This window comes from Scleropages formosus, chromosome 21, assembly GCF_900964775.1.
Source record: "Scleropages formosus chromosome 21, fSclFor1.1, whole genome shotgun sequence".
Classification (NCBI taxonomy): domain Eukaryota; kingdom Metazoa; phylum Chordata; class Actinopteri; order Osteoglossiformes; family Osteoglossidae; genus Scleropages; species Scleropages formosus.
The window spans coordinates 3,483,749-3,508,305 of NC_041826.1; the positions used below are offsets into that span (position 1 = coordinate 3,483,749).

Consider the following 24,557-nt stretch of genomic DNA (forward strand, 5'->3'; position numbering starts at 1 on the left):
TTTTCCCCCTGACAGAGCTTAATGGGAAGCAGATGCTGGACTGATTCCTTAGATTTTGTTGTGATCATCATGAGCATCATTTAGGTGATGCTTTTTGCCAAAGCGACTTACAATGCATCAGCTAAATGAAAGCATCAGGAGGTCTCCGACAGACCTCTGCAATTGTATTAATCCAATGTCTGATGTGTGAATCAGCTATGCCATTTAAGATATGTTCATTGTTACAAAATCAGATGATAAGCATTGAATTTGTGAGTATGTGTACCCTTCCGCAGTTAGTCATGTACTCTACGTTTGCCTTCATACTTTCAGCAAGGTTCCTCTGCCCACCTATGAGGCCCTACCGCTGCCAGAACGACAGAGTGTGCCTTCACACCATGGAGGTCTGTGATGGCAAGGATGACTGTGGGGACGGCTCGGATGAGGAGGAATGCGGTGAGAGTGGTGCAACAGGGTTATAGCTGCATCAGTCTGCTAGGCTGTCCATGTAGTGCCATGCTAAGACCTGCTTGCCCCATAAAACCACTTCAGGTCAGGTTTTCATTCTTGGGAACATGGTGAACCTTAGAGTGTGACATGCAAAATATATAAGCCTCCAAACTGTCAAAGACAAAGCAGGGGGGGAATGTGTCAGGCTCCATTTTAATCACGGTTGAGCTGCTATAAAAGCACATTTCTTCAGGCACATGAAAGGTTCTCCTGCTCACTGAAAATATTGCATATGCCGATCGACGCCAACTATTTCCAGATTGAAAATGTGATAACTACATGTTCATTTCTATCCCATTTTGTTCTGTATTCTTTCTGTGATGCGTGGATGAAAAGATTTTCTTTCTTTCAACTTTTACATCACTGCTATTAAAAGTGTATTATTTGTCATGTGATGAACAGGGTCCACATCAGTGTTTTTGTAGCACCTAGATCAGAATCAGTTTGGCACCCATTAGACTATCTCTAAATTGATAAAGGTACACACACAGGTATGACAAAATAAAATTTGAAGCTGAAAATGTACATTTTTATGTAATTATAAAACATGTATGTGATCACAATAAATGTGCAGAATACAAAATTAATACTTTGACTGAACATTAACTGGCTGGACTGAAAAAAAAAAACATATTCAGGACTGATAAATGTATACTATTTTCTACTGGAGGCTAACAGCTTGTTTAACATACAATTTTACATACAAAATTGCAACATTTCAAAGCCATGAGGTGAAAATGAATCCTATGTTGATTGCATAATATAAATTGTAGCAAAAAAAACAGTAAGTACAACCAATGATGAGGTGTATGTTTTTCAACATATTTCCATGTATCGATGTTTTGTCTTCATTTAAAAAAATCTTCATTGATAAAAGTGATCTAATTGAATGATAGTTCTCTCTTATCGTAATTTCTCGTACTCTTTGCTACATCAACCTGGAGAAATTTTTCCCACTCTTCCTTACCAAACTCTTTCAGCCGCTTGATGTCTGAGGGCTTTCTTGCATGTATTGCCTGCTTCAAGTCCCCCCACAGCATTACTATGGGGTTAACAAGCCCACTCCATAATCCTCCATTCCTTCTGTGTGAGCCATTTCTTTGTGAATTTTCTTGAGTGTTTTTTGTCATTGTCTTACTGAAAGATCCACTTATGGTTCAGCTTCAGCTTTTTCATAGATGACCTCTGATATTCTCCTCAAGTTCTCTCTGGTACAATGTGAAATTCATGGTTAACTGTGTAATGGAAAGCTGGCCAGGCCTTGAGACAGTAAAGCCACACCAAACCATAATGCTTCCCCACCCTGCTTTACAGCTAGAGTGAGGTTCTTTGGTCATCCATCCAGCGCTCATTGTTTCTGCCTGTTCTCATCTTCACCTAGGTATTACCAGACAGTTGTGCACCTAGCTTCATTTTCAAACTTCTCACGTAGGGCAAAGTTTTGCAGTCTCCTTTGGATGGTTAAATCATACACTTTATCATTGACTCAGGCAAGACTTGCCTGTGAATCTTTGATGTTTCTTTAGGTTCTTGGAAACTTCCTCCAGCATCTTTAGGTCAAGCCTTACGGTGAATTTGGTGGGATTACGTGCCTGGATAGATTACTAGCACTTTGAAATTTTGTTCATTTCTGTATGATCTTTTAGATTTTGAAATTATTGACTACATAATTATCTGACTGGCTTTAAAACCCTTCTCACACTGCTCAGCATGAAATCTTTCTTTAGAGGGCCATAGAGAACTTTATTTGGTCTTGGCATAATGTAGTTGTGCACCTCAATTGCTAAGACAAAACCAGACTTCAGGTTTCTGCATAGCAGATCCATCCAAGTTGCTCATTAATGATGTTCTAATAATTTTCAATTGATTCTAATGTTAGGATGTGATACCAAAAGAAAAACCTTTTCATGGGTTTTACTTCACTTTTTTACTCCAGTGTGTTTCTGGGTTCCTAGGCAATTTTCTGCCTTTGACAAATTGTAAAACGGGCCCTGGTGATCAAGTAGCATTAATGCTGGTATATTTGAAATACATTACTGAATGTTCCCATTATTGTAGCTCAGGCCAGGATGTGTTCTGACAGATTAAAATAATTTATATCAACCGGTAATAAACCCAATAGGTAGCTAAAACTGTTTTGTTTCCCACCCACATCATTCTATATGGAGCAAGGTAGAAGTCACCAAAGCTGGACAAAATACTGGTTTGACCTTATGTTTGCTAACATGCCTTTCACTCCCACCCCTCACCTTTCCATTTAGGGGACATGTCAGAGCACCCCAGGCCATGTGGGAAGGCTGAGTTTGCTTGCCGCAGTGGCCGCTGCATTCCTGCCGAGCTGCGGTGTGATCTGTTTGATGACTGTGGCGACGGCGGCTCTGATGAGCTTCATTGCAAGCCCTGTGAGTGTGGCTCTTGGTTCGGAGCAGTCCAAATGCCAGAGGTTCCCAGTGTTGCTCTTATAAGCTACCTAAGGAACATTACTCCATTTTATGTATAGGAAGGCATTTTGTTCAGGGCCCGATGTCCTTTTCTTTTTGTCCTTTAATACTGCTCTCTCTGGACTTTGGTTTCCAGAATTAGGCAATGATTTTTTTTTTCTTTCCTTTTTTCTTTTTTTAAACCTTGTATGGAAATTCAATAGCCATTTTACACACTGACAGGAATCGTGATTTTTGTCCTATAGAACAAAGTGACCCTCACTAAGACAAAGCTAGACGCTAATTACTGTTGCCCAATTCTCTGTCCATTTCCACAATCCACTCTGTTTCATATGGATGAAGTGGTTGATATGCGATGCTTGGATAATTCATTTTTGATTGCCTCACACATCTGAAATGTCTCCTGTAACCTTGAACCTTATATGTCTGTGCTGTGACATCATGTTTTTAAAGCATTTCAAGGCATTTCATGTAGAAAACAACTGAGTGATTACATTTTGAGAAGAATCATTTTGCTGTGGAGTCAGGTACTGATCATTGAGCATGTCTAGTAGCTGTGATGTTTATTCTCTTTTAACTGCTCACCTGTTTATGTCCATAAGGATGTGAGTTATTCTGTAGTCAACCGTTAAAATGCAACAAAATACTGATGTACTGACATACCTTCTTCATGATCTCCATCTTCCCAGTTCAAGGTGAAGGTGTATGTAGAAGAGGAGTAAATCCCTGTGGGGATGATGCCATCTGCAACCAAACAGACACTGGTGCCATGTGTCAGTGCAAGCCAGGCTTTGAGCGCAACCACCAGACAAAGCAGTGTGAAGGTACAATGGCAGGCAACATACCTACTTCATGCCTAATGTATATCAGTCCCATTCTGATATTTGTGCTTTACCATCAACAGTTAAGATTTATGGGAAGTAGCCCTTTAAACCAGAATGAAGCAGGTAAATGTGGTGCAAAACATGGTATGATTTGGAAACATCTATTATTCAGTGTCATATCAAATTGTTTGAACACTGAATCACTTTAAGTGTATGTCACTCCATAAATGTGTTTGTGAGCTAATATTTCTTCCTCCTAGATGACCTTAGAACCAAAGCAATTTTAGAACTGGGCTTACAAATTGAACGTTTTATGAAGACTATTATCAGGTTCTTAATTAATGGTTATCATTTCATTTGCAAAGAAGCCTTGCAATTATAAAACCACTGCTTGGGCATAATTTACAGTTAGATAATGAAACATACTATTAGAGCTTTTTGCATTAGCCCTGACTTTTGTCCCCAGCTGACTTTATCTAATTTGAAGGGGAAAGAGCCCAGTCAGGCACTTGCTTGTCATTTACAATCTGCAGGTGGGTCAAAGCAATGATTCAGCTCCCTATGCCCATATAATTGTAAAATTAGTCGAAAGCCCAGGTGCAAGTTCCATCGAGACACAATTTAACCTTGAATTTAGTTTCAGCTGGTTTGGTCTGTAAATACTAACCAGTCTTTTAGATTGCTTATGATGAATTTTGATTTGTTAACACTAATAGTAGGGTATCCTTTCTGGTGGTTAATCTGATCACCTTGGAACCACAAGCTCAGTTCCCAAGGCACTCTAGAAACAGCTGGGTTCTTCACCTAAGCAGAACTAAGCAGAATTCTCGTTTTATTTTACGCATCCATCCATCCATCCATCCATCCATCCATCCATCCATCCATCCATCTATTTTTAATAACTACTTGTGCAGTGCAGGTTTCTGGGGTCCCAACTTTATCCTGGCAGTATAAGGTATGAGGCAGGGTACATGAGAACTCCACGCAGACTGAGTCTGAATCAAACCCACAGTCCCAGGGCACTGAAGAACAAATGGAACCCATTGCACTACCATACTGAACTTTTACTTTATTACTGTTGATACTATGTACAGTACTTTTAATAAAACGCCTTTAATCTTAACTTTTTACTATTTTACTTGCCGGTATTTTCAGGTATATTCCATTCATGCTTGAAGTAATAATTGCAGAAGTTTAACTTTATACACAGTAAATGCAGTGCTGCTTGAAAGTATGTGAACCCCTTCTGTCTATGTTTTACCAAGAAAACATGTACTTGCATGTCATTTACAATGTGACTTTCTCTTCTTTCTCAATATCATAAAAAGTGTGTAATTACCAATTCCATATATTGGTTTAGAGGAAATAATGTATGTGTTGAGATTTAATATTTACATTTTATAAGTTTATTTTAATATTTTGTACACAAATAATGACCATCCCTTTAGGGTTCACATACTTTCAAGCAGCACTGTATACATCAAGGACATTTCATTCTGAAAAAGAGTAAATAAAGTATGCTTTTTATAAACTTGTGAATATTATACGGGATATGACAAACCTTGATTAATGGAAATAATGATTCTCCTATTGATCTCTGATGCCTAAAATGCCATGTTAAGAGAAGATGGGTAATGCACAAGACTACATGGAAGCTGCTTTTATCTGTGCAAGATTTTTTCAGTCTTCACAACCTTATTTTTTTTAGCAAATTATATGGATATCCAAATTTAATATTGTTTGTATTTCACCCTTTTTTGCAATTTGATATAGTAATTTCCAGTTAGCCAAATACGTCTTCTGAAAGCAAAATACCCATGTCATCTTTGAAGGCTTCAGGACTGTGATGTGTGTGCTATGCACCAGCCATTTCTTTTCACTGTGCAGGTTACAGGCTTCATCAACCATGTAATTCTCATGAGAGAGAACACTATTTACTGGCTTCAGCCTACAGCCCTGTACCTGTATGCACATGACCAGCCATTTGTGTGCAGTTGGAAAGCTGGTACTTGAGCAATCTCACCCACCTTAGGAAACTAGTGATACCATTACTATATATTTTTCCACCCGTTTTGGGTGTGAAAACAAATTCTTAAGAGTTTGTTCGTTTGTTTGTTTTGTGGTTGAATTTCTTGGACTCTGAGTTAACAGAAAGGTAACGCAAACTTTTGCGGTGAAGGCTGCAAACTGAAAGTCCATAGTTCTGCAAGGAGTGAAACTAACATCATTTTCTTCTTCCGTTTCAGAAGTGAATGAATGTCTTCACTTTGGGACTTGCTCTCATTACTGTACAAATTTTAAAGGATCTTTCAAGTGTGCTTGTGACAGGAATTTTGAAGAAGTCAATGGAAACTGTATAGCAAAAGGTAAAGACATACAATTTTGAGTGTGTCTTTACATTTCTCTCTTATCAAAACAAGACACACAGTAAATACATAATAAATTAGCACATGTGATTGTACAGTACAAATAATAAAGGTAAAAGTAAACAAAATAATAAAATTTTTTAGAAGAATAGAATATCTGTACATCTTCATGTTACTATATAGAGTGTAAAAGCTTCATGAAATTTTAAATTTTCATTCTGTAAAATCTTCAGATTATTACCATAGAATTTTGACATTACATACGTTGACATACCAACTAATAAGTGCTCAATCCATTTTAAAAGTATTTAATGAAAATCAAGTATAACATGTTGCATTAATGTTGTGTATTAGGGACATTGTCTGTTTTCAAGCTTTTGTTCATAATTCCAAGATACTGGTAAAACTATATGATTGATTAGTTAACATTATGGTAAATGTATGAATGCAACATGTCATGTGTTATATAAATGAATATGTTATATTTAAATATTTATAGATATAGTAATACATATTACTTTTGCATTATAGTCCAATAGGGCCATTGAAATGCATTTAAAAATTTTAAATCTATATTTCATAATCATATTTAGAATAATGAAATATTTATGCTTGCAAAGTATTAATATTAATGTTGTACACAGCTGTATTGTTTATGTAATTTTGCAAAACTGTTGTCTTAAACCTGAAATGGAATTTAGACACCTTTCATTTTTTTTGCATATTAATGACTCAACGGGCAGGACCAGAAGATCAAGTGCTCTACATAGCTAATGACACTGAAATCCGAGGTTTTGTGTATCCATTTAACCAGAGCCATGGACACAAACAACTAGCACGCACCGAGGACAATGCCCGCATCATTGGGATGGATGTTCTGTTTCATGGACACAAGTTTGTCTGGGCTACCCAGTTTAATCCGGGTGGAATTTTTTACAAAGACATCCTAGACAGAAGTCAGTCTAAAACAAATAGCGGAATAATAGTAAGTATCATGGGTGTGATTGTTGGGGTTGTGGGAATTACTGTTGTCACAGTATTTCTGCACGAGGTGATTAACTATAATCAGTTTGACTTTTTCTTTTAACTGTTGTTGTGCAGACCTGTGAATTAAACACATTTATCAGTTTTTTTTTTTTTTTAATTTTGAAATTAAATGAATCCATGAATCATTGCTGCATTTAAAGTTAATGAAATGCAGCTATCAAATTTTGCTGCTGAGTTTTTTTTTTTTTTTTTTTAAAGATTGAATGCATGAATCTTAAAGTGTTGTGTGGGTGCAACAGATTAAGATGGTGTCACACATTCTTTTTTCACTTTTAGACAACCCTGATGAATTTTTCAGACTTTTTTCCTTTTCAATAAAAAATTGCCTGTTACTTCAGAAACCAGAAATACATATTTTATGGCTTTATTGCTTATTTGTTATCACTACAGAAAAAAAAAAAAAAACAATATGCCACATCTCAGCCACATTAAAAATTCTTGGATCTTCAGGCTCTGCATCAGTCCCAAGTTTAATATACAATTCAGGAGTGAGATGCTGCATGTTGAGGATAATGGAAAGTTTTCTAAGAAACAGCTCTGTAAGGCTGATGTTGTTTCATGTTTTAGAAAAACCAAATAGTATCAATGCTGTGAAAATCATGCGGTTATTAAGATTATTTTTTATTTATTCTCCACCCCATTTGTTTTCTTTCTATATAACACGCTTTCAGTTCTGTTTGTATATTTGCACATCACATTGTATTTTTTCTTCTTGAAGTGTTTGTTTCAATTACTTTCAGACACATATGTTGGTGTGGGAACAGTCACATTTCTCAGTGGGAGGATGAGCCAAATATATATTTGTATAGAAAATTATCTGTGGACTTTTCTGTGAATTTTTTAAAATTCCTGTCTCTCAGTCTCCAGAAAGGATGGAATCTAGTGTATTGATTGGATCCCTATGACTCCTCACTGAGCCCTGATACTATCCTTGTATTCATGTCTCCTAAAAGTAGTAACATTATGTACTTTGAACTGAAGTCAGCAGGTGGTACCCTTTAGAGGTTGCACATTGTGACTTTAAAGAAGTCTTAGTCCCAGGGTGCCAGTTTGAACAAGCCTTACCTGGAAGGTGTAGGTGTGTTTAAACTTTTATGGATTCAAAATAGAGGAATATGTGAAGCATAGCTGCCCCTGTGAAGTTTTGAAGAACGTTGTGTATGATGGTCCATTGCAGTGTCCGGATTTCCGAAGGCCAAGGGACATCTCAGCGGACTGGGTGACAGGGAACATCTACTGGACAGATCACTCAAGGATGCACTGGTTCAGCTACTATACAGCTCACTGGACTAGGCTAAGATATTCAATAAATGTGGGCCAGCTTGGAGGACCAAACTGCACCCGATTGATAACGGACATTGCTGGGGAACCTTACTCCATTGCTGTCAACCCAACCCAAGGGTAAGGTCCAGTCTTATCAACTTGACTCATGTCATGCCCTTGGTGGTTCTTCTGTGAGGTTCTGATTGCAGCAAGGTGTAAACAATTGCTGTGTTGCACTGTACACATACACATGATATAAAGTCCTTCAGTGTCAGCTCAGATTGGTATCCTGGGAGATTTTCTTCAAAAGAAAATGAACTGAAGCAACTCAAGAGCAATTCTTCAAACTATTCCAGCAAAAATCCTTGTTTCCTGCTTGTACATGAAACCTCCAGGGTGGGCTTTGTTGTGTGTAGAGGCCAGTGGGCCTACAATTACTGTTGGATTAATCACTCTCTCTATGGACATGTTGAGAGGGACATTTTGTGTAGTCTTCATGCAGCCTGGCACTCGCTCAGGGTTGGGAGCCTTTCCCAGGAGCCAATGCCTACTTACAGGGGAGTGGGTTGGTGAGTAATCAGGAGTAGTTCAGGGCTGGGCCGGAGGTTTAAATGCTTTACCAGCACTGAAAAGTTTTATTTATGCTTCTGGGCCAATGGAGTTGGAGGACAGCCGCCAGTTCAAATCTTGTCTCAGCAGCCATAAGTTCCCTTCACAGTATGGCTTCCATTCAGCACTCAGTCTTCCTGTTGACACATCCAAAATATAATTGCAAAGCTTCATTCATCATATACAAGAAACAGTTTGGTTTTTTTTCTCTGAGCTCTCCATAGATGTTGCCTGTGTGAGAATTACAGCAAAAAAAAAAAAAAAACTGTTTGCCCTGCACATTTCACATTTCACAGGATGATGTACTGGACAGTGATTAGTGACCATTCACACATTGAGGAGGCAGCTATGGATGGCACTATGCGCAGGGTCCTGCTTGAGAAGAACCTGAGGAGACCCACAGGTATTTTTTAATTCCCTTATTTCCAAGTAGAAAGCATTACAGGTTAACCTGTAGTGAGCAATCCTCTTTCATTTTTACTTATTTTTTTTGTTAAATGCAGATTGCTTGGTGTTCTGTGGTTAATCTGTATTTATGTTTGGGGGGAGACCATCTTGGAACGTATGTCTATGTGGAGCGAGGTACTTGTTTATTTACACACTATTTTTTTGGAACTTTGCCTACTTGCCTAGAAAATAGGCCTCTTTTTGTTTTAAAAATGGATCTCTTTGTTTCTGGGGGAGGCCCCTCTATTTTGCGGCCATATCCCCATGCCAGCTAGACAAAGATGACATCTTTGGGCTCTGAATGCAGGGCTACACTTGTAAGGTTAAGAAACCTTTCGTTATGCTCTCACCCCCCCATTTTAATAGCGACAAGCTGGTACGGAGGAGACATTTCTGCAGGCATCTGAGATTTTCTTGAAACAAGGTGGGGGGTGGGGGGGAGGATAAAATGTAATTTAACACCATTGACATGGGCTGTCATTAAGCCTACAATGTTGTCCTCTGGGAGGCTACAGAATATAATCTCTCCGCCAGCAATGCTATTTAAGATTGGCATTATGTCTTTTAAATTGAATTAAATACTGCCATGTCATAGGAGCAGAAGCCTTGCCATTTTTAGATGCTGGTGGATACATCAAGGAAAGCGTATAAAAATAAAAACAAGCTCTTCATAGGTTTTGCTTTATACCTGACATAAATATTAAATTACTTCAGTGACATAGCATGTAATATTTCCATGTATTTTTCAAAATGTTTTTATAGGAAATATTTTTCAAACAAAACAGCGATTATATATTTTTCTTGCAGCCGCTGATTTACAGTGGAATGAATACACTGTTATAATTGCATTAAAGTTGGGTGCATCATAAGTATATACTAAGTAAGGAAGTGCGGTTCATTGTTATCATATTTCCTGTGCTTGCAGGACTGGCCATTGATTACTTCAACCAACGACTGTACTGGGCTGATGTGGAGTTCTCTAAAATAGGCAGTGTACGCTTTGATGGGTCCGATTCCCAGGTGGCTGTCAGCAGCAAACATGGTAGGCCATGCAGGTGCTCATGGAATACTTGTGGCCCAGATCTCTCATGCTTTGCTATTGACATGCCGCTTTGCAGGGTTCTTAACTGCCTATCATCAGGGTTTGACATCCTGGGCAATAGCTACATGGGGCCACGGGACCCAAATTAAAATTGAGAAAAAAATTCCAATTGAACTGAGTACCGTCAAACGAAATGGCAATAATGAGTTTTGGGAGTAGATTATTTTTTTCTAATCCACTCAGATTGAAATGGTCATTCAGATGGCAGCACACTGAGAAATTCTAAATGCCTTGAATAGGCTTTCATAAAAATAATAGCACCACATTCCAGACCAATAAAATCTGTCTGAATTGGTTCCCACTAAGTTCATATGTAACTTTGTTTGGATACTGTTTAAATTTCTAAACTTTTGGGTTTTAAACCTTGAAACACTGAGGAATATCTCTAGTAGCCCTGATACTACATGTCTTAAAATCAAATTATCTGTAATTTATCTTTATGTATCAGTGTTATTAATCTCAGGGTGTGGTAGCAGGGTGGCGCAGTGGGTTGGACTGGGTCCTACTCTCTGGTGGGTCTGGGGTTTGAGTCCCACTTGGGGTGCCTTGCGATGGACTGGTGTCCTGTCCTGGGTGTGTATCTTCCCCTCCAGCCTTACGCCCTGTGTTGCCGGGTTAGGCTCCGGCTCCCCGCGACCCCATATGGGACAAGCGGTTTCAGATGATGTGATGTGTGTGTTTTTAGACTGCATTTGATCGAACATTTGCTTGCTTGTTATTTTCAAAAATAGAAAGAAAAAGCATAATAAAATAAAACTTATCGAACAAGAACACAATAGTTAAGACTGCAAAGAAAATTTGTGTATTTTCTCACCTTTTTCTTTTTTTGGGGTTTTTTTATAGGAATATATCAGCCTCATAAGATTGATATATTTGAAGATTACATCTATGGGACTGGACTGAGAAATGGTGTTTTCCGGGTTAAAAAATTTGGTCAAGGACTTGCAGAACACCTGGATCTAAAAATGGAAAAAGTATCAAGTGTCCTGATCTTCCATCGATTCAAACACCAGGACGGTAAATGACAGCTCCTTTTGTCCATCTGTTCTTACGATCTTCCCTGCATGAGTAAAATGTGCAAAATATGTTTTTAAGTGAACAGGAAAAACATTGATCGGCCTCTTTAACAAAGACTCCATGAGTCTTAACTGACAAAAGCCAATTATTAGCAACACGGCATGCAGGCTGCCCAGTATACCAAGTGACACAGGAGATTTGACATCTCTTGGGATGTTTTCCAAAAAACAGAGAAAAGTACTTCACACTGCCTGGAATTCCTCCAGTTTTCCCTTGCTAGTAAAGGTGAGAGTTAAAGAGGTTTTATATTAAATGCCAGCATCTTTCTTCTGAATTCCTATATCCACATTTTGAAAACACAGTTCAGAGTACTTTTTCTTTAGTTTTTACTCCTAATGGGGAAAACATACGTTTCATCTTTAACTGAAGGAAGACTCCTTACAAGAAATAACAAGTTCTAATGGACTATGCTGTGCTATTTTTAGTCTAGTGTTTCTTTCCTCTGTAATTCGTAGGCTTATTATCTCCAGTCAGTGACAAAAGGACTAATGAGAGTTTACTTGGCAATCTCTAAACCAATTTTAATGCCAACAAAGATTCTACTGGCTCCAGTTCAGTTTGCCAGATTTCTCAGTATTATTGTGTTGTATGTCACTGCCACGCCCACACCTCCGGACCAACACGGAACACCTGGGACGCAACGCAGACTACAGCATAAAAGGCTGCGTCAGACCACCAGCTGATGTGGAACCTTGATCTGCCTCCTCGTTAGCGACCTTCTCTAGCCATTTCCTGTTCCCGAACACCTTCCCCGAACCCGTCCCTTGTTCCCCCGATCTCCTGCATCTTTCTGATCATCGACCTCTTGCCTGTGTACTGACCTCGCCTTTTGGATCCTCCCTGTTACGACGTTCGCACCTCGAAGACCCTTTGCCCGTTCTCTGACCTCCTCTCTTGGATTTCCGCAAAGACACCACGATTACCGCTCTGCACTTGGGTCCGCCGCTTCCTTCAAGACCCGACCATGACAGTCACTGGTTAGATTCTGTACATGGCCCTACCCTAGGTTAGCAGCCAAAGATATAAATCTTAATTCTTTCAAAATGCCCACTTACTCCATCCAGAACTGCAGCTTCACCAACCGAAGGACATTATCCTACTTATCCAGTCTAGAAACCCATCCAGTTTTAAGTCCACCTATGTAATGTGTGTCTCCACTGGAGCATCATCATACAATGACCGCAAAACACAGGTCAATGAGTCTCAGCAAGAGGCTAATTTAGATTTTTTTTTAAATATCTGACCTTACCAAATATGGGAATTTAAGAAGGGTAAAAAGAAATCTGATGCTGCAGTCCTCCCCCAATGTTTTCCAGCTCTTAGGATTAATAGCGAAAGATGCTGACAGTTATTTGTTCTTCCCAGAGTGCTGATGTTCCACGATTGCCCAATGGGATCCTTGTTGGTAGGGCTGTTCTAGCTAATGGGCAGTTGCTGTATTCCCTGCTGTTTTATTAGCCCCACATCCAGTATCCAGTATGCTAACAAAGCAAGGACTTTTTGCCTTCCACCCACAGTATTGAAACCTTTGAAAAGTTTGCAGCTGTGACTTGGAGGGCTTGCAATATGTTTTTTTTTTTTTTTTTTTTTTTTCAGCTTAACATTTTTTCTTGTTCTCCACTGCTGTATTTTTAAGACCATCTGTTGACACGTCCCCTGCCACTTGTTCATCGCTCCAGTGTTTGAGCGGAGCACACGATGGAGCTTGGCATTGTTCCACATTCATGTGGAGAGACTGTGATAGTTCCTTTCGCTCTGGAACTGAAGGCTATAATCGAACCTCTGACCTATGGCACCTTGAGGCATCAGCACTAATAGCAATAACACTACTTTGCATGGCTTTTGCTTATAATTATGACAAACTTCCAAGTACCTAATAAGTGCCTAGTAGAATGTGCTAAAAGCACTTAACAAAGCAATTTGAAAATAACCTGCCAATGAAGCGGGCAACCTCCGAGGCTGGATTCATTTAAGTGCATATTATCTCTGGAAAACCTTATGTAAGCCAAAGCACATATTATGGTATTATCATGAAACAGTCACTAGTGGATTTGACTTCTTGCTTCTTCAGTTGTTTTTCTTCCAATTTTACATTCATTTCAAATTTTTAACGTGGTTGTGACTCACTGGCCTCTCCATGTGTCACCAGCAATTTCCTACAGTCCCTTTCTTCAAAGAAAGTATATTCTTTTTAACAGAGCAATGCAACAACTTTTAATTAAAGCTAGCTGATATGATAGCTGGAATATGTCAGCTGTTGCACCATGAATTTGCCGACTGCAGCATTTCTTTGTGACCACAGATGTCTTTGGAGGTGTTCCAGTGCTTTTCCTAGATATATGGTACATTAAGAATTGAGACCATCAGTGTATACTACCTCTAGGCATTGGAGGTTAACCCCAAAAAATTTCCCATACTTGCTAATGTGGGTGAATTTTTCAGCCTACAGAGTTTTACAGTTCCAGATGCATGTTAAATTGCCAGTATAATCAAATTCATTATTTTAAATATCACTTTTATTTTCTGTCCAGTTTGTAATGAGTTTTGCAACTTCAGCAGCAGAAAACCTTGCAGGCAATAACAGTACAAAGTTGCCAACAGGAAGTGTGTGATTATATCATATACTAAGAAAGGAATTAATTTTAATAAATAAACCAAACAGTTAGGGAGAGATACCTAAAGGCACGTAGTTCAGTTACAAAGCTTTAAAAAATGATACTGCAAGAACCGGCAGTGGTGCAAAATACACCCGAGATAACCACTAGACTCAACTGATTTTTGATAGTGATTAGTCACATTCATCATTGTTTGTTGCACACTAAAACAACACATTCACTTCCATTATGAGATGATAGGTCAATAGTTCAGATCCCAAATTAAGCTTTGAATTGATGAGAAAAGATTGATGTGACAACTCTGTGACAGCTGTATGTGTATAAAATCTTGATATAACAAAACCCAGTTTAATGTAAACCCATTTGTAATAGTGAGATTATTATTATTATTATTATTATTATTATTATTATTATTATTATTATTATTATTTAGTAGTAGTACTTCTAACTTTTTTTCTCTGTGTTAGCCAAACATGGGCTTCAAAATATTAAAAATATTCAGCAATAATACCCTTTGCAGCCACACATTAAGTCTCCATTTCATTATCACCACACTCATATTTTCCAGGCTTGCAATCCAAAAATCCTCCCAATTACATATTTATTAAGACTTTTTACATATGCATGAAGACAAATTTGAACTAAAAAGGAGGGGAAAAACTGGCAGAATCCCTGCATACATTAAAAGATTTGCCAACATATCTACGTAGAGTGAAGGAATATGGACTTTCTTTTCCAAGAAGTATATGTGAAATCCAGGTTCTGTAAGTCCCTTTCTCTACATCCTGTCAGTGCCCAACCCTTGCTTGAAGATGAGCTGTGACTTCTTATGCCTGCTGAACCCGGCTGGCTCCAGCTGTGCATGCCCTGAGGGAAAGGCACTCATCAATGGCTCCTGCAGCGATGGCAGTGTTTCAGGTGAGCTTTAGCATCCTTTTTGGTGGATTTCCCTAGGGCCAGATGAGCCCCTCTAGCCCCATATGCCTCTGTCAGTCCTGGACAAGACCACTGTGTAGCTTCTTTCTAAGCTTCTTTCTGCCTTCAGTAGCTGAACCTCAGATTTTTACATTTTCACATGAGCTTTTTCTGTCAATGTGATGCTGTACTTTTTCTCGAAGTCTTTAATTACATGTACAATGCATGCACATTTTGTTATCTTTTACATGCTTAATATGAATAACCAAGGATTCTGATGGGGACATTTCATTGATTCTCATTGACAAATTTAAGAAAAAAAAAAATCATGTATACGTTGAAATTTAGTCACATTTTTATCCCTGGATGGGATGATGACATTATTTCAGATATACATTTTGTTATACAGTATTTTCACTGAAACTTTGTGCAATTAGTTCATTCTGTTTAACACACATTTACAAAAGAGTGGCATTTGTAACACTTCATTTAATTTGTCTTAAGTCACCACATTCAAATATTTGGGAGAGTGAGGGACCAGAATGTCTTGTCCATAAGAGTTGCCAGGGGACCAATTTTTTTATTGCCCTATAACTCTACAATTGTTTTTGTAAAGTAATTGTTTCTTTACTAAATCACCAGATTTATTTTAGGTGCAGTTCAGGCAGTAAAATGTATCGTCAAACTCGTATGATCACAGCTCTTTGGGAATGTGGGTACTAACCCCTAGGCCACGCATTTGTTGAGAGTTGGGCTGTTTCCATTACATCAGCTCCTTTCAGAACCCACCACGGTTTTGCTGTTGTGGTTTTTCAGGAGAGCTCTGTCGACCAGCCTGTGAAAATGGTGGGCGTTGCTTGACCAATGAGAAGGGCCAGGGGAGGTGTTACTGCTGGCCAAACTTCTCGGGAGAGCACTGCGAGGTCAGCCACTGCAAAGACTACTGTCTGAATGGAGGCACCTGCTCCAGTTCCCCCCTAGGTAAGGGTGCATTTGATGGGTGGCTTATGGTAATTCACTCATTATTATAGTAACATATTCACCTCGTCAAATTGTCTCACCATTTTTTGCCAATTATGTCTTGCTTTCTATGTTCAGTGAGTGCTATACAGAATGCACAAGAAGCACTGAATTTGTTCTCTTCCCACCAACGTGACTGAACTTCTGATCTTCAGTCTTCTCTAAGCAAACAGTCTTTCTTTATCTTGGAAAAAAGCCTGAAAAAGCCATCTATCATAATATCCTTGGATCATTAAGAAACGCATCTGTTTAGTCACAGTAAAATGTTGCTTTGTTGTCGTAATAACTGTTCAGTTTTTAATTTTTCTTCTATTTATTAATTAATTAATTAATTTTATACTATGAAATATTACCGTTTAAAAGGAAAAGAGTTCTTTTTCATTTGCAGATTTGGTTGTTGCTGCTATAACATGAAGATATTTCAGAAAGGATGTAGGCACTCATGGAACAGCGCCTGTGCATTTAGCTGTCTAGATACAACAATCTGGTTTAGACAAAGACTTTGTTATCCATAACAATGTCAAGCTGTCACTGTGGCCTACTCTTATGATAAAATAATCACACCAGACATTAACGATGTGCATATGATACTAGCAATTTAATGTTGAAATTCTGCTACAATATTGAGGTATACCGTTATAGCAGTGCCTTATTTTGCTCCAAATTATTTTGCAGTTCTATGCCTTTTATTTATGATCAAGGTATTTTAATGTCAAAAATCTCTTTATTACCTCTACTGTGTCACAGTACTGTCATATTAATGTTGAGCGAAGTTATGAACACAAATCCAGTCTGAATTTACTTGATATTATTTTGTTATACCTTTTTTTGACACAGAATATTTCTTATAGTAGGGTTTTTCAGTGAAAGAAATAGTGTTCTAAATTGAGAATGTGATGGAATGAGTTCAATCCCAGGTGGGCCAGAAGTCAGTAATGAGGTGGCCCATGCATGGAGCTTGTGATGACCTGGCTTCTGCCCTTAGTCTGCGGCAAGGTGCATGCCAATCAATGTCCAATGAGCCTCAGAAAGCAGCTGCATAGAGCAAGTTCTGGTACCACCGGAGATCCCCCAACCAATGCCAGGCAGCCAGTCCTGTGGCACATCAATTGGCGACAATGAGGGCGCAGAACTTCATGTCATTCATCACTCCACACAGTCAGGAGGCCCTGATCAGATCAGTGAAGAAGGATGAAACTGTGGGTGTTTACAGCAGACTTGTTATCCTAGGAGATGAACAAGTGTGGCTATATCCAGGAAGCTGTGAAAGGGCAGGCAGTGCAATAAGCAAACAGCTGGACAGAGATATCACTTCAGATGATATCAAAGCCTACAGCCATAAAAAATGGCTTGTAATCAAATGAAAACTTAATGACAATTTTTACATTTGACTTGTTACTTGTGAAGGCAAAGAAAATAAATAAATTGACATTTATTCATTTAGCTGACGCTTTTCTCCAAAGCGATATATATATGCTGCCTTGATCTTGGCCTCTAGCCTTCTTTTCCATGGAGGATACTGCTTCTTATGCTTGGTATTCATCTTGTATCCAAGCATCTCAAGGATCACTGTTGCTGTGTTGTACATCAGCTGGTTGGTCTCAGTGATGGTCGCAGTAGGGATTGTTCGTAGTGCTGCATTCACATCTTCTAGTAGACTTTCAGTAGGTACTTCACTTGGTCTTGGTAATCAGCCACAGGGGCTCCAGGTGTCCTTCTTAGCCATGATCTTCTTATCTCTTAGGTCAGCTGCTCTTGCATTCAGCTTACAAGGGCTCATTGTTCTTGGGGCTTGGTACCCAATCTCAGAGTGTGGGGATGATGATATCTCCCCCCTGACCTGTCCTGGCTCCCCCTTGCTGTAACATTTGTGTTGTACCTCATCAGTCTCTAGTTGTGATAGCAGTTGTTTCTTGCAGATGTTGTAACACTGAGCTACTAGTTGTTTAGGCATTAGTCTTGATGTTGGGTTTTGAAGTATCCATAGGTCCCACATCCTCTTCATGTAACCCCTTTCACTGGGGTTACTTGTGTAGTAGCATTCCAACAGTTCCCTATTCTCATCTCTTGTCCATGCATGCCTTGTTCTCTATATATAAAATCTATTGTTATGCATGTATTTCAGTTTCTGTTGTTTTTGTACTGGGATGGAACTCTGAAAAATTATTTTTGATTTTATTATATTCACATTGTGCAAATGCTGACAAAATTGTATTTAGGTGTAATAACTTTTACTGTGTAATTGACACCTGTCACAGATGTTTTTACAAGTTTAGCTGTCCTTCTATTTACATTAGTCTGTTATCCTTCTGAGCTTTTGGATGACCAATTTTTTCATAAAAAAGAGATTTCTCACTGTCTCAAATATCTCTCCAGGCAGGGGATATTGCTCCCAATAAAAGCAGAGGATGGAGCTTGTAAGAGCACCTTTGTGAATGGTGTGTGGTTTAATGCCCACACTTTTTATCCTGTTGACTAAGGGGAGTTTTAGTGTAAGGGCCATATGCACAGTACAGACTTTTCTTTAGAAAGAGGGGCTTCAGTTAATTGTTGCCATTAACAACACATGGTCAATATTTTTCTATAATAACTGGAGTAACCATGGTGTGCTCCTGGAAATTAATTTATGACACCAATTTAACACCCCCCGATGTACTGTGAATTCAGATATAACGCGATGGGTAATTTTACCCTTTATTTGCTTTTTCCGGAATGTGAGAAACTACATTGAAAAGTGCAAAAGTGGGCAAAGTTCACAAACTTAGCAAACCCTCATACAGAGCAAGTGAGTTCGAAATGCTGAAATGCCTGTAACAACAACCATTAATTCATGGAATTCTTTAAGTCAAAGGTAATATACTTGCCAGAAAGTAAACGTGCAAAAAAACAGGTGAAATAGGGCAAAAATAGGGGTGATTTAAAATGTCCGGTCAACATTTGATCAGTGTGAACGCTGATTTTCTTGGACCCCAATTCAGCGCGATCCTGCTTTTTTCGCAATGACATTTTTTGGACCCTACAATCGGGTTATAATGGGGTTTCACTGTGTGTGTGTGTGTGTGTGTGTGTGTGTGTGTGTGTGTGTGTGTGTATATATATATGTATATATACCAGAATTTGCCTGTAATGCAAATGAAACCAGTGTCATAAGTCTGATTTACACGCTAATTTCCAACATTATGAAAAATGGCTTACCCTGCAAAAAAAATTATAGCCTGAAAGCTTCATCATAACTCAAAGGAATAATCAGTAAATGACAGCAACACCAGAGCCTCCACATCTTTCTCGTGTCTCAGGTGTCGACTACCCATAAGCATACATATGTGACATCACCACGTTTAAACCTCCTCAAAGTCAGACATTAATTTTATGCTTTTAACTCATTGATTACAAAACATTCATTTGTACAACATTGTGTGTGTAGTTATAGTTAATGTTGACAATGATAATTGCTTTCAAATTAGATGTGGTGTGTGCAGACCAGGGCAACATAGAGGTAAGAGTCCATGTACACAGAAACACTGTCTGCTGAACACAATTTCCCAGTTTGCCACATCATACTTTACAGACTAACTTTACCGAGTGGCCTGTTATAAGTCTTGATTAGTACGAATATTAGGACAGCTGTCCTTCTTAGGTTGTATGACAATAACAAGTTTCAAAGTACTCATAAGCTTATTTACATCAAATTATAATTTAGTTTGTCTGGCTGTTTGGCACTGCTGCCTCACACCTCTTGGGTGGTATGAAAGAATGTAGGTTCAATACCCATATAGTCTGTCTGGAGTTTCCATGTTCTCCCTGTGTTTGCAAGGGTTTGCTCTGCATGCTCCGATTTCTTCCCACAGTCCAAAAAACATGTAGTTCACGTCCCAAACCCATATAAATGGTCAGGTTTAATGTCAGGAAGGGCATCTGTTCATACAATCTGTGCTCCAGTTACATCTTCAACTGGAAGTTGGAGAAAAAACAGCCAAAGCTGGGTTCTCTTGGAAAACATGGCGTAAAAAACTGAGTAGTATCTACTTATTTCCACATTTAAATTTATGACAATTTATAACCTGATTTATGAGCAGTTCTCAGAACACATTTCACAGAAAATAGTTATTTTAAAGCAGCAGAATGTTTTATACTTTTACTGTTTTGTCTTGGTTTATTTTGACACGTGTCTGAGAATGAATTTTAGGACAAACCGTCTATGAAAAAGTACATTGCAGTTCAGAAAAACTGAGTGAAAACTGGCAGTAGACTAAAGGGAAGAAGAGGTGGTAACACACATTGATGCAGGAGATTATAGATTAAAGTGTTTGTCTAGAAGCAGATGGGACACTAACAGAATAATCCAACTGACTTCAAGTGGTTCAAAAATAAGCACAACAGATAAAGATTTTCTCCAACTCTCTCGTGGCTTCAGAGAAAATCTGTGTTCTACATTTTTTGTGAGTTTAATTTAAAAGCCATCCAGTCCTGTAGGATGTGTGTTTCTTTTAAGAGTTATGTCACGTTTAGAGCTAACTGATGTTTTAAGATGAAATTGAAACTCCCGTAATGCGGCTGAATCTATGAAAGAGATCCGGGAAACATACTGACAATAAAAGCAAAGACATTGCCAGGTGACACAGATGGAGTGAGTCAGGACAACACAGCTTCCCAACAGGCTCTTTGAAATCTTTCTTTCTGCATCTGGACCAGGTATGAAATGGCTTTTAAAGTGTACCGAAACAAAAAAAAAAATGCATCAAGGACTAAGACAAGCAGCTAAAATATAGGGATACCAGTGCTGTTGAGAAGCAGGATAAAATGAGAGACCCACCAGTAAGATTGCTGGCATGAAGAAGCTGTTCATACCCTTTCCAAACAAAGTGCACAGTGCACATTTACATTTATGCGCATTACACTTTAATGGTTGCAAATTGCATTTCATGCATGGATACTTGGTCATCCGCAAGGGGTTTTTGCTTCTGATGCCCTGTGGAGACAATCTTGACATATGCTGACATTTTCCCCTGTGTGTGTGTGTAAAAAAGCAAAGTGTGTGTAACTTATTTTACAAGAAAGACATTTTGTTGTGTACGTGAGAGCAGGTGGAAGAAACTTATGTATTGATGGGGCAGAAAAATATCTATCTATCTATCTATCTATCTATCTATCTATCTATCTATCTATTCACATTTATGCTTTGGTGGCATAGTTAGGAGGGTAAAAACCAAAAAAAATTAAAGCCAAACACAATAATACACAAGACTCTGTTAACAGCAATGTGGTTCAAATGAAAAGAAGAAAGTCTTTGTCCTACTTCAGGCTCATGCGCCCACAAGTCGACAAACCGCTGTTGATGCACAATGTTTTGATGCACGTCACAAAGTAGCACCTATTTGTTACTACGAATCATTGCAGGTATGTTCGCAACTATGGGCTGTACGTTCGTAACCCTCTGTTTGATTTTCTTTTGACTGACATTCATATGTTTTGACTGACATACGTTCTGGAGTGTCTGTGCTGCACACCTGCTGAAGTGGAATGGGTCTGTTATTTGCCAACTAACTGTGCTGGGCCTTAAAACCAGGAATATCACTTTGAAGCTATTATGTCCAAACTGTTGTGCAGCTGTAAAACCAAGAAATTAAAACATCTGACCTGTGTCAGATAGGTTTAAAGTAAAAAGTGGATTCAATGAACAAATCATGTAACACCTAGTTTGTATGTAGATACATTCAAGATGTTGCATGTAAGAAGAGAGCAGGAGAAGCCCTCGAATGTTGAGACCTGCTCTCTGATATACCATTATTGAGGTAACAGTGTGATCAATGGCTGGCAACCAGAATAAAATCTTCATTTCTACAGCTAAAGTTCCAGGACTTATTTCATTTCTTCCTCACCACCCTTTCATACTGTTCTCAAGCATGGTCCCTAACTCTACAAACACACACAGCAGCTCCAAGTACTCCATCAATTTATTTTCAGCCACGTTTCTAGTACAGTGTCACAGAGACGATATCTGAAAAACATAGGTTCTTAGGCAGGGTTCACCCTGGATGGGATGTCAGTCCATTATAGTTTAGAAAGGTTTCACAATATTTTATATTATCTTCAACATGTATTAAAAGTAGGGAGTGCGGTGCTGAAGTGGGTTGGACCGGGTCCTCCTCTCTGGTGGGTCTGGGGTTTGAGTTCCGCTTGGGGTGCCTTGCGGAGGACTGGCGTCCCGTCCTGGGTGTGTCCCCTCCTCCTCCGGCCTTATGCCCTGAGTTGCCGGGTACGCTCCGGTTCCCCATGACCCTGTATGGGGCAAGCAGTTAAGAAAGTGTGTGTGTATATTAAAAGTGGGTTTGTGTAAAAGAAAAGCTTAATATAATAATGTAGATACCCTTAAGTTTATAACCTTTTTCTCTTTTACCCCAAATCCAGGACGTCCCACCTGTCGCTGTCCCATGGGCTTCACAGGGCCCTACTGTGAAAGGCGGGTTTGTGACAATTACTGTTTCAACGGGGGGACCTGTGACGTGAGCCTGGGCAACCAGCCTGTGTGTCGCTGCATGGCGGAATACACTGGAGACCGATGCCTGCACCGTGAGTCCTACAGGGTCACAGCTCCACAATTCCCATGATGCCTTTCCAGGGCCGTGCACAACTGAACCAGTCGCACTGCAGCACAGTTCTCCAAATGCCATAATTCACCTCTGATGTCACTGAGAATCAGAACAGTGCCATGCAGCGTAACACTCCGATTCCCAACGGCATCCAGCATACCAGCATTTTGTTGGCATTCTTTTAACAGCATCACAAGTGTAGCAATCCTCAGCAGAAGGAAATAAATAATAAACCTACCCATCAGTTTCCATTCATTCTTATTCTAATTGAGGAAAAAATATTCCTGGATCCCGAAACTGTTGCTGTTTTGCCTTTGAAATCTGCATACACAGCAGTGTTTGTATAGTCATGTTGTAAATTATTATTATTACTCATCCCGCGTTGACTTCCAAAATCTGTAGGGAAATGTTTTAGGCAAAGCTAATACTTCACTATGTCTCATGTTCAGTGTATGTGCAGAGAGACATTTGGTTTTTAATGGCGTTCAAGCAATATGATTTAGATCACACGAGGGGTGACCCAGAGTTGAACGGTCTTCCTTGCAACAGTTGCTTGTCCTTGCCTGACAGTTTATGATGTGTAATTACTCATTTTGTTCACCCTGTGAGGAGAAACAGCCATCTTTCAGAGCGCAGCTCACAAATCCTCAGACATGGCGCTCAGTCAAAGTCACAAGCTACATGCTCTTTTGTGTCAATGCATTATTCATATGCAGATGGACATCTACAAGCTTTAATTTTACAATGCCAGAACACTCAGAATGAATCCCATCATAAGAGGGAAGCTTTGTTGTGATTTATAAACAATGGAAAGTGTGTAAGGTTTAAGTAAACCAGAAAAAACCAGGTGACTCAAACAACAATGGCGTGCCTGTGTCTACACACAAATAATAGCCCAGTGGTTACGGAAAAAGATGACGAGAGTGCTGAAATTTTACAAAAAAAAAAAAAAAAGAAAAGATTTGCCTATGTGTTTATCTATTTATTTAGCATTTGGCTACAAGTCAAAAGTCATACACATGTTCCTTTAATAAAATGTCAGTTTTTAGTTACATCTACAGCAGATATTCCTGGAAGATTTTGAAAAACGTTAATATTGTTTATAATAAATTTAGAATGTGGAAAAAGAAGATAGTGTAGTTCACCAGAATGTTGGGCTGAATATATTTAACGACTCTTGGTTTAATTAGCTCATTAAGTCAGGACCTTTTCTGCATGGTGCAGTTTCAAAGGTTATTTTACTTACTGTAATAAACTCAACTGCCACAATTTGTGACTTTTCCACTTGTGGTGATAACTTATTTGCCTTACTTGTTTACTCTTAGCTGTTGCCGTTAGTGTTAAAATAATTTTGTGTCAAAGCTATTAATGATGTTCCAATATAAAATGACCCAGGGGTGTTTTTTCCTGCATAATGGAAAGCATTTAATGTGAATAATTAAGGCTCGTTATCTTTGTGTACAATTGCAATGAAACACCACAAAGGAGTTTTGAGAGCATTCTCCGCAGACCTGATGACTGGTTGTCACTTGTTTTGTTTGTGGACAGATATCTGCCACCATTATTGTGTGAACTCCAAAGCCTGCACACTCTCGAGCAGCGGTCACGTTGAGTGCGTTTGCCCAGCGCAGTACGAGGGCACCCGATGTGAGGTCGACAAATGCCTTCTGTGCCAAGGGGCGCCATGCATCGTGGACCGCGATACCTCTGACGTTACCTGCAAGTAAGCCACATCAGTATGACCGGAAATTG

At 39.0% G+C, this 24,557-nt stretch overlaps 1 protein-coding gene across 5 annotated transcripts in view; it reads left to right on the plus strand.

Moving 5' to 3' along the window:
* The window catches only part of LOC108924287 (low-density lipoprotein receptor-related protein 1B-like), a 368,874-nt gene that overhangs the window by 333,645 nt on the left and 10,672 nt on the right, over window positions 1–24,557 (plus strand). For 4 of the 5 annotated variants that reach the window (XM_018735562.2, XM_029247286.1, XM_029247287.1 and 1 more), the window contains 13 exons: window positions 313–435; window positions 2,751–2,891; window positions 3,620–3,754; window positions 6,001–6,120; window positions 6,864–7,105; window positions 8,345–8,568; window positions 9,336–9,442; window positions 10,412–10,528; window positions 11,432–11,605; window positions 15,073–15,198; window positions 16,012–16,176; window positions 22,624–22,785; window positions 24,354–24,528. In XM_018735562.2, the coding sequence (XP_018591078.2) occupies window positions 313–435; window positions 2,751–2,891; window positions 3,620–3,754; window positions 6,001–6,120; window positions 6,864–7,105; window positions 8,345–8,568; window positions 9,336–9,442; window positions 10,412–10,528; window positions 11,432–11,605; window positions 15,073–15,198; window positions 16,012–16,176; window positions 22,624–22,785; window positions 24,354–24,528 (2,011 nt within the window). Of the gene's footprint in view, window positions 1–312; window positions 436–2,750; window positions 2,892–3,619; window positions 3,755–6,000; window positions 6,121–6,863; window positions 7,106–8,344; window positions 8,569–9,335; window positions 9,443–10,411; window positions 10,529–11,431; window positions 11,606–15,072; window positions 15,199–16,011; window positions 16,177–22,623; window positions 22,786–24,353; window positions 24,529–24,557 lie in introns of those variants that run through there. The other variant, XM_029247289.1, reaches the window with a different exon arrangement.